Consider the following 14,877-nt stretch of genomic DNA (forward strand, 5'->3'; position numbering starts at 1 on the left):
CCAACCCCAAGGTCAGTCCTGTTTTACATCAGTGGCGCCATGAAGTATTTGTCCTTTTGTGACTAAGATACTTCACTCAGTAAACGTTATCATGAAATGTGAAAAGAGCTGGAGTCAGAAAATAAAGAGGCTGAAATTACTCAGCATTTCTTAAGCTGAACGAACTTAAGACAAATTCAAGCTTCAAGTTGCAGTACTTAAGGATGCTTTGGGTAGAATATTAAATGATCCAGGGAGCATTAAAAGAAGATTGAAAGAGTATACAGAGTCATTGTACCAAAAGGAATTGGTGGAAACATAAGATTTCATGAAACAACATATAAGCAAGAGCTTGTGGTGATGAAGGAAGAAGTTCACGCTGCTCTGAAAGAATTGGCAAAAAACAAGGCCCCAGGAATTGATGGCATACCAATTGGTAGGATGAAAGAAGGAGAATTGATGCCTTTGAGTTGTGGTGCTGGAGAAGAGTACTGAATATACCACAGACTGCTAGGAGAACAGACAAGCTTATTCTAGAGAGGGCGAAACCAGGCTGCCTCTTGGAGGCAAGGATTCTGAAACTTTATCTGACATACTTTGGACATGTTGTGAGAAAGAACCAGTCTTTGGAGAGGGATGTCATGTTGGGAGGGTGAAGGGACAGTGCAGGAGAGGAAGACCCTCGATAACATGAATTGATTCAGTGATTGAGGTATTGGGAGTAGGTGTGTTGGAGACAATACGATTAGCACAGGATAGAGCAGGGTATAGGGCTGTTGTACACAGGGTTTCTATGAGTCACAAGCAACTCGACAGCACATAACAACAACAACAACATATTATACAATTTCAGATATATGCAAAGACTTTGTAACTTAAATCAATTTTAAATCAAAAAAAGCGAAAAAACTCAACAGCATAGTCTATATTCTTAGATCTAGAACACAAAATTTCAAAAGAGTTTATTTGTATTGTCTGTTTTATAATTCACATAAATAATTTTTTTCTCTTTTAATTTTCTATAATAGACAATAAGAATGTCTTTTTCTTCTTTCCTTCTCTTTCTGCTCCAAAGGAGGAATTCAACTATCCTGTCAACAATGTCCACCTTTTAGGATATAGCCTTGGTGCCCATGCTGCTGGCATTGCAGGACATCTGACCAATAGGAAGGTCAATAGAATTACCGGTAAGAACGCAGCCTCATTCATCTCGTCACATAAGAGTCAAGAAGGCTGCCACTTTCTAAGAGAATAAGCACAATGTTTGTTAAATATACACCATTTCTGTGTGAACACCCTGGTCTCAGTTATCTCATGGTAGGGACATTTTTCCCCCCAGGAATAAGATAAAATACGGGCTTTTGCTCTCATAGACTTACCATCTCCTAGCAGTAGCACAGAAATAGGACATAGAGTGAAGTTCAGAGAGCATTCATATTTCTCTGCAAAGAACCCTATTTCCCTCCTCCTCTTTCACACTATATTTTGGTAGTATTAGCTCTCATGTGGGTCCTCAGAGAAGTGGAACAGAACCAACACTATACACAGAATGGGACAAGAAAGACAGCTATCTACACCACAGTTGTCATGTACCATTGAGTTAGAACTGACTCACTGACTCATAGCTGACCCTCCAGCAGATTTTCAGAGACAGTTAACTGCATGGCAAGAGACTGGCCATCTTTCTCCCGTGGATCATCTGGATTCGAACTGCATGCCTTCGGTATTGCAAAGCAGCTTCTTACCAATAAACCACCAGAGCTCTCTAGTAGACTGATGTTTTAGCATGTAGAAAAAAAGAAAGACGTCACCACACCACTGTTCTTCCTATTAGACTAAGATATTACTTACAAAAGGAAATCAAGCCATCCCAAGTGAAAATTGCTTATTTAAGAACCTAAAATCCTATTTGAGAAGGAGTCTGGTTTACTTTTATGGCTCTTTTAAATAATTCAAAGGTTAGATTTGTACAGATAGGTGATAGTAGATCTAAGTGTCTGCAATTTCCATTCAAATGAAAAGCAATAGATACTAAAGCAATACCATGAGACCAGGTCAGATTTAAAAGCCTTGTTGTTGTTGTTATGTTTTGTTTTTTTATCAAGGCCTGGATCCAGCTGGCCCTAGCTTTGAGTATGCAGAAGCTACAAGTCGACTTTCTCCAGATGATGCAGACTTTGTGGATGTGCTGCACACCTTCACCCGAGGATCACCTGACCGAAGCATTGGAATCCAGAAGCCAGTAGGCCATGTTGACATTTATCCTAATGGAGGCACTTTTCAACCAGGCTGTAACATTGGGGAAGCTATTAGAATGATTGCAGAGAAAGGCCTTGGAGGTAAGTATTATCTGAAGTGGATGAAATAAGAGTTTTCATCTTGCCCCTTAACAGTTTAATCTGTTACCCACAGAGAATATTGTTTATATGCACAATCGTTGTTGTTGTTGTTAATTGCTGTCAAGTCAAGGACAACTCATTGTGACCCTATGGACAAAAGTCCTGAAGCCTTTCTATAATTATTGTTGTTTCTCCAGGTTCATAGAGTTTCCAGAGGCATGTGTTTCCAGAAGCATGTGGTTTAGGAAGTGGATGCCACTCTTGCTTCCAAACCTGTCTTAAAACTGAGAGCTCCACCAAACACTGTCCACCATAGGCAGCCATGATGGAATTTGACCCCTCAATGGCACAAGGTTCAGCTTCACAGGAAACCTAGATTACCTTAATACAGCAAATTGATGGAAGAGTACTGTATGACTTTGAAGAATGTTCATTCAACAATAGAAAAAAAAAAGTCAATGTTATCTGGGAATTTATAGTTTTGAAAAAAACACAGATGAAATATTATGAAGAATACTTGTTCAACAGGATTTAGTAGAATCATAGATTGACAGGACTAACCCCCAAGGTCATCCTAGTCTAACATGCATATAGACCATTCATTGAATTGGACTTTAGCAGAGATGACATTTTCCTTTGTGTCTGTTTTTTCCCTAGATGTGGACCAGCTCGTGAAGTGCTCCCATGAGCGTTCCATTCATCTCTTCATTGACTCCCTGTTGAATGAAGAAAGCCCAAGCAAGGCCTACCGCTGCACGTCAAAGGAAACCTTTGAAAAGGGGCTCTGTCTGAGCTGCAGGAAGAATCGCTGCAACAACCTGGGCTATGCAATCAACAAAGTCAGACCCAAGAGAAGCAGCAAAATGTACCTGAAGACTCGTTCTCAGATGCCCTTCAAAGGTATGCTGGAGAGTCTTGAAAAATAAATCATTTTAGTCCTATTTTTCATCATGCACCTTGTACTGCGTGTGCTGACCATTCAGGGTTAAGATAAGGAAATGATGTTACTAACCCCTATTAATATTGCTGTTAATATCTAATAATATTACTAGAACCAAGGAGTTAGATTGACACAGTGGCGGCAACAATGGATCTGAGCGTGGTGGGCACTGAGAGGATGTACAGGCTAGAGAAAGGTTTCCATCTGTTATTCAGAGAGCCATTAGGAGTCAAAGTCAACTCAACAGCATCGAGCAACAACAGCAACAACTCTTAAGTCCTCACGTGTTGTTCTCTGTTTAGTAGAGAGTTCCTTTGCTCTGATTTACTGTAGCTCCTAATTCCCAGTGACACCATGACCCCAGGGCACAGCCTGCTCAGTGCTTCTCAGTATGCCTGAATGTACTCATGATCAAAAGCATAGTCCACTAACACTGGGCTCGGAGTTAATTAGAAGATAAAGCTTTCCTCCTTGGCTTATTTTTGGTAAGTCAAAGAAGCCTTTATCCAAGTTTCTTCATAACCCTGTCACACACACCTGTTTACATGTCTGTGGTTGCTTTCATGCTGCCGTGGAAGAACTGAGTAATTACAACAGGAACTTTATGGTTCGAAAAACCTAATAGTATCTGAACCTTTATAAAGAAAAGTTTGTCAACCTCGATCACTCAGATTCAACAACAATAAAAAGTTTAAACAATGGGGAGAACAACTCGTATTATAACATGCAACTGTCTATGGGAAGGGAGTTCTCGTATTTTTCTATTTTATCATTTGTTTCATAAGTGAGTTTTAAACTTGGCATCTTGCTTAGAACAAACTCTTAAGAATGGAGGGAAAACAAGACACAGAGTAGTCAGACAAATCTGGTGAAAGGTAATAATATGAAAAAGTAATTTTAGGATGATATTGAAGAACAGTGTCTTGAGGAACAGTATATCTGATCTTGGCACTCATTGGGCAAATCTGCTTCCCTGGGCTTTTTTAAAATGCTCAAGAGCAATGATGTCACTTTAAAGACTAAGATGCACCTGGCCCAAGTCATGGTATTTTAGTGGCCTCATCTGCATATGAAAGTTGGGCAATGAATAATAAAGACGCATAAGTGCGTGATGCCTTTTAATTGTGGTATTGGCAAAGAATATTGAATATTGACTGCCAAAATAACAAACATACCTCTCTTGGAAGAAGTGTAACCAGAGTGACCCTTAGGAGCAAGGATGGTGAGACTTTGTCTCATGCATTTAGGCATGTTCTCAGGAGGCACCAGTCTCTGGAGATCGACATACTGGGTAATGCAGAGGGTCAGCAAAAGAGATGACGATGGAGAGTAGAGCAACGTGTTAAACAGAGACTGTGAGGATGACCCCAGAATAAGATTTGTGAAGTAGACGTCTAGCCTCACGGGTAGTTCAATGAAGTTAGTTTTCTTGTTTGTCGGCTCCTCTGTTCTATAGCTTACAAGCCATGTAAGTAGGTCAGATACACCCCAGAAACGAAAAATAGAATCACACATTGTGACATTGTTGTTATGTGCCATGAGGCAATTCCAACTCATAGCAACCCTATGAATGACAGATCGAAGTCATGCCATAGCCTGTGCCATCTTCACAATCTCTGACATGCTCGAGGCCACTGTTACAGTGACACAGTAATAAATGATAAACATGCCTAGTCTTACGCTTGCTATCTTTCCTACCCTCTCACCCTCTCCACAATCCTGAGACCAGGTTGTCGTTGTTGTTGTTATGTGCCGTCGAGTCGCCTGCGACTCATAGCGACCCTATGTACAACAGCCCTAAACTCTGCTCTGTCCTGTGCTAATCCCACTGTCTCTGACACTCCCATCCCAATTACCCCAGTCACTGAATCAATCCACCTCATAGAGGGTCTTCCCCTCCTGTGCTGTCCCTCCACCCTCCCAAGCATGATGTTCCTCTCCAAGAACCGGTCTCTCCTCACAACATGTCCAAAGTATGTTAGGCGGAGATCAGGTTAAGGGGCTTAAAAAAGACAGCAAGTGTAAGGAACAAGACAGACAATGATGGGGGGAGGTTATGAAGAAGGAATCCGGATGTTTTTGTCCTTTGATTTAATGTCCCTGTGATCTTTCAACTATGGGTGATTTTCTTGGCAATTCGGATACACCTCCATTTTACCCCTATCCACTGAAATTACATCCTTCTAAAATGGAGGATTCAAGGTCCAAATATCCTCAAAGTGGACAATGTATGTCGTTGTTATTGTTCGGTGCCATCGAGATGAGTACAAGTTATGGCTGTTCATACAAGTCTATCATGGCTGTTCATACGACCCTATGAACAGCCATCCTGAAACCTGCCCTGTGCTGTGCCATTCACATCATCTCAAAGACACTAGACACCATTGCTGAAGTCACAGGGTCATTCCATCCCATTAAGGGTCTTTCTATCTTTCACTGACCTTCCATCTCTCTAAGTATGATTTCCCTTTGCAAGAAATAGCCTTATCTAGACACATGTGCAAAATATGAAAAATGAAGCTTCATCATTCTTGCCTCCATGGAGCACTCTGGCTATACCCTTTTTAGGACATGAAGATATGAAGAAATAGTCCCAAGGCACACCAGCATACTTGTCTGTGTATTTCCTCTTTGATTATTCATATGGCTTTGAATTGTCTAACTGTCTGGGATCAGTATTGGTTAAAGAAACACTGACCAGCCTTTGTTCCAATTTCCTCTCCTGCAGTATTCCACTACCAGGTAAAAATACATTTTTCTGGATCTGAAAGTAACACATACACCAACCAGCTCTTCGAAATATCTCTGTATGGGACTGAGGCCGAGAGTGAGAACATCGCCTTCACCCTGTGAGTAGGCCCACCCGCTGGCCCTTCCATGTGTGTGCGTCTCACGTGGTAACTTCTAGCCTGGGGAGTAAAAGAGGAGGAGGACACTAGAAAACCAGTTGCCAGCTTAAGAAATTAGAATTTTTTTCAAACTGAAGTCTTATATTGAAGGAGGAATGATTAAGATTTTAATTTTATTTTCTAGTTGTTATTTTTTATGTTTTTTTTTTCTTTTCCTTTTACAAAAAGCATTGGTAGCATGATGGTTAAAGAAACCAGCTATAATGACGTGCAGTCTCAGAAAACATTAGGGGCAGTTCTACTCTGCATTATGGGGTGACTGAGGTGGAACTGACTTGTTGCCAGTGGGTCTGGCTTTTGGCTTTCATTTCTTTTGTACACTTTTTAAACAAAATGGCAATTAAATTCACTTAGGAGTCTGACGTTTAACGAAAAATACACAAACATAGTAAATCCTTCTATAGATTTAAATGCAGTACGTATGCCAGAAAGCCATTGCAAACTAGTTGATTCCAATTCAACCCTATAGGACAAAGTAGAATTGCCCCGTGGGGTTCTGAAAGCTACAGTTTTTGTTGAAGCAGACTACCAGATCTTTAGCCGCCAGCCTCTCAGCAGCTTCCTGGCTTAACTAGTGAGTCTCCAGGGGTTCTTTCAATGTGTAGAGAGGATACACACAGGAGAAGGCCTAGGATACACACAGGAGAAGGCCTATGATAAAGTGTTATACTTGACTTGATCACAAGAATTAAAAAAAAAAAAGTCAACTTTTAAGATGTCATTTTATAAATACTAACTGAACAAACTTTTAAAAGACTTAGTGCTAATGAGGGTATGACGCAGGTAAATTCACATACCTCTGGAGGCTTCAGAAATCAAAAGAGCAATGTGCTGAAAGCTTTCAATGACTATTAAATGTCATTATGTGAAATGTGCCCTAGAAGAATAACAGATAGATGTTAAGAAGCTGTGTGGCAAAAGATGTTCATTACGGTGGTAAGTATAATAGGTTAGGTACCACAATCATTGTACAATATCAAGACTTATAGAAGGTTAATAACATCATTCAACCTTTAGAAATGATAATTATTAAAGAGTAGCTAAAAGCAGGGTAAACTGTACATGATAAATTACTCAGTGGGTAAAGAAAGGAGAGAGACTAGTATTTACTCTGTATACTTAAGTAAAAATATGTTCTTATGTTGGTACAAATTGTAAAGACGTACTTGAAAGGGAAAATAATGCCTCTGAATAGTGACTTGGGTTTTTTTTTTTCTCTTTGAAAACATCTACTTATAAATTGTGTGTTCCTAACTTCCTGATCCACCAATATAAGACTACATCCTATTTTATGGTCCAGTGGTATAGCCATTTTTACACTGGCAGTGGACATTACCCTGGCCGTAACCATCCCTCCCACTCAATAAACTCATTTGCTTTTTTAAAAAGTTGTGCTTAATAGCTCATGTAGTTAGGATACAAGCTGGAATACAGTAAAGAAATATGAAAAGTCTTGAGTATTTTAGGAAATATTTTGCATTTTAAAAATATTTTAAAAACAATAAAACTGTTTCCATCTTTAGAGGGGACAAATATATTTTCAGAACTAACCAAATATGTTAACTGATTATCCAGGCCTGAAGTTGCCAGAAACAAGACGAGCTCCTTCCTCATTTACACCGAGGTGGACGTTGGGGAACTGCTCATGTTGAAGCTCAAATGGAACAGCGATTCCTACTTTGCCTGGTCTGAATGGTGGAGCACTCCTGGCTTTGACATTGAGAATATCAGAGTGAAAGCGGGAGAGACTCAGAAAAAGTAATTCAATTCTTTTTGTCTCCCTTACTTCAAACTCATGCTAAGGCTATTACTTTGGTATAACATTCCAGGAACCTTCAAAATTCAGGGGGAGCTTTTCTAAGCCTGATTTTAATCTTATATGACATAGGTAATTGCACCTTTTGTTAGAACTATTCTTTTATTAAGATATTGGGAAATAAATCTTTCTACATGTCATAAAGTCACATTTCCCTTGAGTTGGAGCTGACTCATAACTGACCCCCTTGTGGGTTTTGGGGAAGCTATAAATCACACTGGAGGAGATTGCCTGTCTTTCTCCCATGGAGTCGCTAGTGGATTCAACCTGCCAGAGACATGTCATCTTGGGTTTAGCAGTGCAACTCCCTCCAGACAATGTTCTGAGTTGGTCTCAATTATTCCGAAGGAGAGCTGGCATGGAAAGTCAAGGGTTTTAAGTTTCTCATTTACGTTGTTTCTTGTAAATACAAAACCATTATCAGAGATGTTTCTTTGACATTCAAATGTTAAAACTACTTTCTACAAGAAGGAAGAGATTCCAAGCTCACTTGTTCCTGTCTCATTCACCCTACTCACATATATTAAAAAAATTTCATAGTGAATCCTATCAGATTTAAAACGTTCATGCTAGATGTACACATATTTTGCAAGCTGTATTGCAGTTTCATTGTTAATAAATATTATTTCTATTAGTATTGATAGAGCATATCTATATAATCATTTGTTTTTATGACCAAAAGGATACCTACACTGTGTTTGGAAAGGCTGCGTAGAACATTTGTTCCAGTAGCAAGGGCAAATGAACACGGGCTCTAATTTCTCAATGCAGAGACTAAGAGCTGGTAAATTTGGTATTGTGATGCTTGTTGGTGAAAGCATTATGATATTCAGGTTGCTCCAACCTGTCCATGCTTGCCTGTAAAGTTATTACTGAGCAATGGATCAGACCTTCAAATACCCTTTCTGACTCAGATGTGTTACACTGGCCAGAATGACCTAAGTGTTAGCAATTACTTACTGGAAATAGGGGGAAAATAACTAGAATAATTATGTACATTTTAAATACCCTTGACCAAACTACCACACTTTTTTAGTGGTGTGAAATAAACACTCAAATTTATCTCACAAAGGGACCATTTGGGCAGGGCTCCATGGGAAGGGTCCCTCTTGTTCCATGAGCATCAGCTGAGGTGGCTTAACCTGAATCTGCTTCTCACCTGGTTCAATCATGTGGCTCCCACCTACGGCTAGCGATTAGCTGGAACCCCATCTACAGCTGTGACCCTTCTATATGACCTCTTCACATGACCTGGGTTTCCTCACAGCATGGCGGCTGGGTGTCATCCCAATCATCCCAAGGTGGCCAAACAGAAACAATCTCTTTTGAACTGTACATTATAAAAAAGTAATTTTTATGATTCCACATATCATGCTCACATCCATTTTCTTCAACAGGGTGACCTTCTGTTCCCGGGAAAAAGTGTCTCATCTGCAGAAAGGAAAGACACCAGTGATATTTGTGAAATGCCATGACAAGTCCCTCAACAAAATGTCTTCAAAGAAGAACAGCACATGATTTCTGGGAAGAACAAAGTGAAAGAAGTAACATTTACAAAAGATGCTCAGTGCTTTTGGCATTTTAAAAAGTGGATTTTCTTGAGTTTTAACCCCAGCTATATTCTTCTTAGTTCCTTTAGGAGACAGTCTCAAGTACTAAAAATGTGGCTAATTTGAGGAATATGGTGGCCAAGTGGTGCATCTTTCCACCTTAAAAAGCAGCAGATACAAAAAAAACATTGCTTTTAACTTTATTTTACTCTTTGAGAAAGAAGTAATACTTATTTGGGTCCATGGTAAAATAAGATCCTTCATGCACCACATTTAGCCAGAGTTTAAAGTCAGCCTTCTAACTGGAATTGTAGATTTTCCAAACTGACGTCTTGTCAAAGTTTTCTCCAACTCTGAATACAGGAATTGATTTTGTGCGAGTCAGAAGTGGCCGACATTTACTTACTTGTAAAAACACCTGACTTTCAGAATGGCTGTTCTCCTGCTGCCACTTGGATGTGACTTGGAGACAGAAACTGAAGATATGACTGACAAAGTGATAAACCTAACTTACATCACAACCACATTACAAATTAAAGGACATATAGCATTTGATCAATGAATTCTTAATCTTTTTTTTTCTCTTCAGATTAACACTTTTCTATTCTCTGGGTAGAAATCTAAAGTGTGTCTAAGTATTATCTTCAATAAGCACAATTGTTTGAACTCTGGAGAAAGGATATGATACTATAATTTTATTTTCAGGTTTTACAAATTATTGTCACAAATTTGAAGACATTTGATAGTCACTATTTATTGTTCGGTTAGGTTTACTGCAGTCATGCTTCAAGTCCAACTCTCTTTTCTGGTTATTATTTTTTACAAGAAAATGCATATTTTGTCCAAATTTTGCATCATCTAAATTCTGACAAATTCCAGAGAAGGACCATTTTTGCTCACTAAAGAGATGGAGAGTTACTGGGATATATTCATAAGCAGTGCACAGAAACCATTGTATATAATAAGAGTCCTCAATTGCTATAGCCACCTGAACATGCCAGGAGGGTTTTCATTGTTGTTTTCAACAACTAATCAATAGTGAGTAACAGTTATTTATAAACTAGAACTCATATTTTCAGAATGTTTTTCTATATATTAACGAAAAATGAGAAAGAAATAAAATATCTCAGAGGCTGTTGATGGGAACCCAAACTGTGAACGTGTGTGGGGATCTGAGCCTACACTCATATATAAAGTTTATCACATGCTTACTGTTCAGTAGGAATTGGAAAGCAAACGATCAAGGGATGTATTGCAACTTGTTGGGGTAGAAACAGCTCCACAGGTGCCAGGTCTCCAGCTCTTTGTCTGAGAAATATGGTTATGCTATAAAATGAAGGACAGATGCTGTGATGGATACCAGCAGGCTTGGAATGAATTCTATCTGAAAATAAAATGATGCATCATTTGTTGTTGGTATTCCCCTTTATTGTTAATTCAGTAATGTCGGGGGTTTTAAATTTTATTTTGAGTTTTGACCAGAGGTGCTAAGTTTTCGACAAGATTCAGCAAATGCACATATGGCACTGGGAACTCTGGCTTTACAGACTTCGCTACATATTTATACAAGATGCTTTGGCTTTCAATGTTATTTATTAGCTGTCAAATCTGTGTCTGTTTGTGTGGGTGCCTGAGCAAAGGGAGTTTGTACATATTGGAGAGGTACTGTGGCTGTCCGCATTTACAGAGGTGTTGTGCTAACTTTGTATATGTCTTTATCAGTGACAGTTTCACTGAATCAACTTAAAACTTATTAAATATTCCAATGAAATGGGCTCTTTTGAAAAAAAAATTCTTAATTATGTGAAGAAATGGAACCTACTTTTAATAAAGTTGACAGAATTTTATTATAGTGCTAAGTCATTTTTTTGTATCATTTTAGTTCTATTCCAAAAATATCAATATATTCTTAAGGCAGATATAATTAAAAATTTTTGCTGCTGTTGTTGTTGTTAGAAACCATTGATTTGGCACCAAATGAATGGTATAGTTTCTAAAAAATGCAGTGTTCAATCTATTACAAGACCTTATGTAACATTTAGGGAACTCTGTGCTACAATCTCAAAGACGCATGGTTCAAATCTACCAGCTGCTCTGTGGGAGAAGGATGGGTAATCTCCTGTGCAATATACTGCCTTGGAAAACCTGCTGGAAGGTCAACTATGGGTCATTACTAACTCGGCACAATGGCACACAACACAACAACTGGCTGAGTGAGTAAGGAGTTGCATTGTCAACTCAAAGGCAAGCAGTTTGAATCTATCAGCTACTCCTCAGAAGAAAAATAAGTAAGGTCCTCCCATGAGATTTACAGCCTCTGAAAACCCACTGAGAAGGTCAATTATGAATGATCTCTTACTCCACTGTGTACAACAATGAGTAACATTTAATCTCTGTATACAGCCTAACAGAAATCTTTCATTCTTTAACTTAATTAGAAAAGAAAATGATACTGCATTATCTCTGACTAAAATATGTAGGATTTTTATTGCATGCAGTATGCTTTTTCACAAGCAAAAGGTATTCAACATCATTTTAAAAGGTATATATAAAGATACAATATCTTTAACCATCTTCTACAGCTTCCAGAGCCAGTTGTTAACAACTGTTGAATGAGTGTCATCTGTCCAGTAAAATGAACTACTTGGCATAAAAGAGGTAAAGGGTTTTTTAAAGAATTTTGTTTTGAGTTCTTTTGATAATTACAAAGAATAATGTACAGATCATTCATATAAATAAGTAGGGATTATCGTTTAGAGCAGTCAGGAAAATTCTTATTCTTTACAGCAGTCAGAATTTAGTTCAGAGAACAGTTGATTCATTAGTCACTGATCAAAACGTTGACTGTCCACCAGGCTAGGTCTTAGATCTGGGGGTCTCATCTGACAGGAAAGGATCCCTCATTTTACACTTTCTCCCATCTTCTGAATACTTCATGGAGGCCTGTTGGGATAATCCAAAAGACAGACATTAACAAGTTTCAGTGAGGGTGTACAGAAATGTGGACCTGCACACATTGCTGATTGTTGTTAGGTGCTATCTAGTTGAGTTTGATTCATAGCGACCCTATGAATGATTGACCTGCGTCCTGTCCTATCCTGTGACATAGGAAGGTAAAATAATAGTAACCTTGAAAAGTTAACTCATTTCTTGAAAAGGTAAACTTGGAGTTACTGTATGACCCAGCAATCCTACTTCTGGGTTTCTAACACACCGACAGCAAGACCATTTTTATTCATGGTGACCTTGCAGGACAGAGTAGAGCTGCCCTGCAAGATTCCCAATTTGTAAATCTTTACAGAAACTGACTGTTCCATCTTTCTTTTGCTGTGTGGCTTGTGGGTTCAAACCAGCAGCCTTTCAGTAGTTGAGTTCCCTCAAGGTAATGACCACCAAAATGTAAAACATAATAAAAATTAAATTAAGTACACACAACTGTTCACAGAAGCATTATTCATGAAAGTCCCAAAGTGGAAAAAAATCAAATGCTCCTCAACTGGTGAACGGATAAAGAAAATGTCTTATAGTCACACAATGCAATTATCTTTTAAAAATAAGAAACAACTGGTGTATGCTAGAATATGGATGAACTTTGAAAATTTTACGCTACATGAAGGAAGACAAATGCAAACAACTACAATATCTTTTGATTCCATTGATGTAAAATGTCCTAGAAATTGCAAATTTGTAGAGACATGAGGGTTCTTTTTATTGTGTGTGATAGATATTAGAGTGTGACAAGTATTAAGGTGGTGATGATTGTTTAACACTATAATCTTTGAATGAAACACTTAAAATCGGTGACTTTTATGATCTGTTATGTTTTACTTCAAAAAAATTCTTACAAATATACACAAAAACCTATGGCACAGACACACCTGCAGATAGAATCTATGAAAAGAACACTCTGGTGGCATTCCTCTCTTGCCCCAAAGAAGAAATCTTTGCAGTGTTCCCTAGGGTTCCCTAACACAAGCCTTCTCTAATTCAGGGGCCCATCATCACATAATAGTTAATGCTGTCATAAACTTATTGTGTTTAAAACATGTCATTACAACAATCCTAGTGCTGAGTCAATTATGTTGCATGGCTATTTGTGACACATTTTTCTCCCTATAGAAAGATTGTATAAAAAAGATAATACAGACAGTTGTCCTCTGGATTTAATTTCACTGGGAAGCTAAATGTCATCAATTAACCATTTTTAGAAATAGCAGTACTATTAGAGATCACTTAATGTAATATTCTCACTTTTCAGTTGGCATACATTCAGAGAGGTTAAGTGATTTTCCTAATGTTGCACAGTTAATTAGTAACAGATATGAAACAGATTCAAATTTGTAATTCGGTGTTTTCTCCTTTATTTGCATAATCTTGCTTCCCAAATATAAAGTACTTATAAGTTTGTTTCATATACAGACTTAGCACAATGAATGACCCTTAGAGATATAGATCCTTGTGTTCTACTAGGAGGAAATGAATTTGCCTTTATCCTGTCACATTGTTTGTGTTCCCTAAAAAAAAATCAAGTCATTCTAAGGAACATTCATCCAGAAAAACACTGTTGAGTAATCACTATATTTATAAAATAATGTCTTTTTGTTAGGTGTCATTGAGTCCCTTCCAACTCATAACTTCACTATCTGTACACAACAGAATAAAACATTGCCCAATCCTGCAACACCCTCAAAACCATTGCTTTATTTATACCCCATTGTTTCACTTTATCAATCCATCTGGTGAAGGGTCTCCTGATTTCTTTTTGTTGACCTTCTTCTCCTTTACCAAACATAATGTCCTTCTATAGAAATTAGTTCATCTTGATAGCATGTCCAGAGTATGTGAAAAGTCCCATCATCTTCACTTCTAAGGAGCCCTCTGGGTATACTTCTTCCAAGACAGATTTGTTCATTCTTTGACAGATCAGGGTATATTCAACATCCCTCATCAAAACCATAATTCTAATGCATCAATTCTTCTTTGATGTTTCATCAATACTATAGCTACCAAATGTTAGTGTTCATCCTAACAAGATTCATGTTCTTCCAATAAAGCACTCTGTACTATGCCAACTATCTATCACACATTGAATCTTTATTACATGACAGTATTCTAGAAAGATGAACTCCTTGTGTACATAGCCAACATACATTGAGATTGCGAAGAACTACTCTTCACATTGCCCCGATGATTCCCACCTCTTAATCTTCACAAACTTGCATAGTCCCCTTATAATTAATCTGTGTAACTAGTTGTTGTTAGGTGCTGTTGAGTCGAGTACAACTCATAGTGGCCCTACGAACAACCGACTTGAACCCTGCCCTATCTTCTGCCATCCTTTTCA

The 14,877-nt window shown here is 38.2% G+C and overlaps 1 protein-coding gene across 1 annotated transcript in view; it reads left to right on the forward strand.

Moving 5' to 3' along the window:
- The window catches only part of LPL (lipoprotein lipase), a 30,663-nt gene extending 21,162 nt beyond the window's left edge, over positions 1-9,501 (forward strand). The window contains exons 4-9 of the mRNA XM_006884898.1: positions 1,055-1,166; positions 2,085-2,318; positions 2,976-3,218; positions 5,987-6,107; positions 7,743-7,925; positions 9,381-9,501. Of these exons, the coding sequence (XP_006884960.1) occupies positions 1,055-1,166; positions 2,085-2,318; positions 2,976-3,218; positions 5,987-6,107; positions 7,743-7,925; positions 9,381-9,501 (1,014 nt within the window). The remainder of the gene's footprint in view (positions 1-1,054; positions 1,167-2,084; positions 2,319-2,975; positions 3,219-5,986; positions 6,108-7,742; positions 7,926-9,380) is intronic.
- The last annotated feature ends 5,376 nt before the right edge of the window (positions 9,502-14,877 follow it).

The sequence above is a fragment of the Elephantulus edwardii genome, unplaced genomic scaffold, assembly GCF_000299155.1.
Source record: "Elephantulus edwardii isolate Elephantulus edwardi_28Jun2011 unplaced genomic scaffold, EleEdw1.0 scaffold00038, whole genome shotgun sequence".
Lineage (NCBI taxonomy): Eukaryota > Metazoa > Chordata > Mammalia > Macroscelidea > Macroscelididae > Elephantulus > Elephantulus edwardii.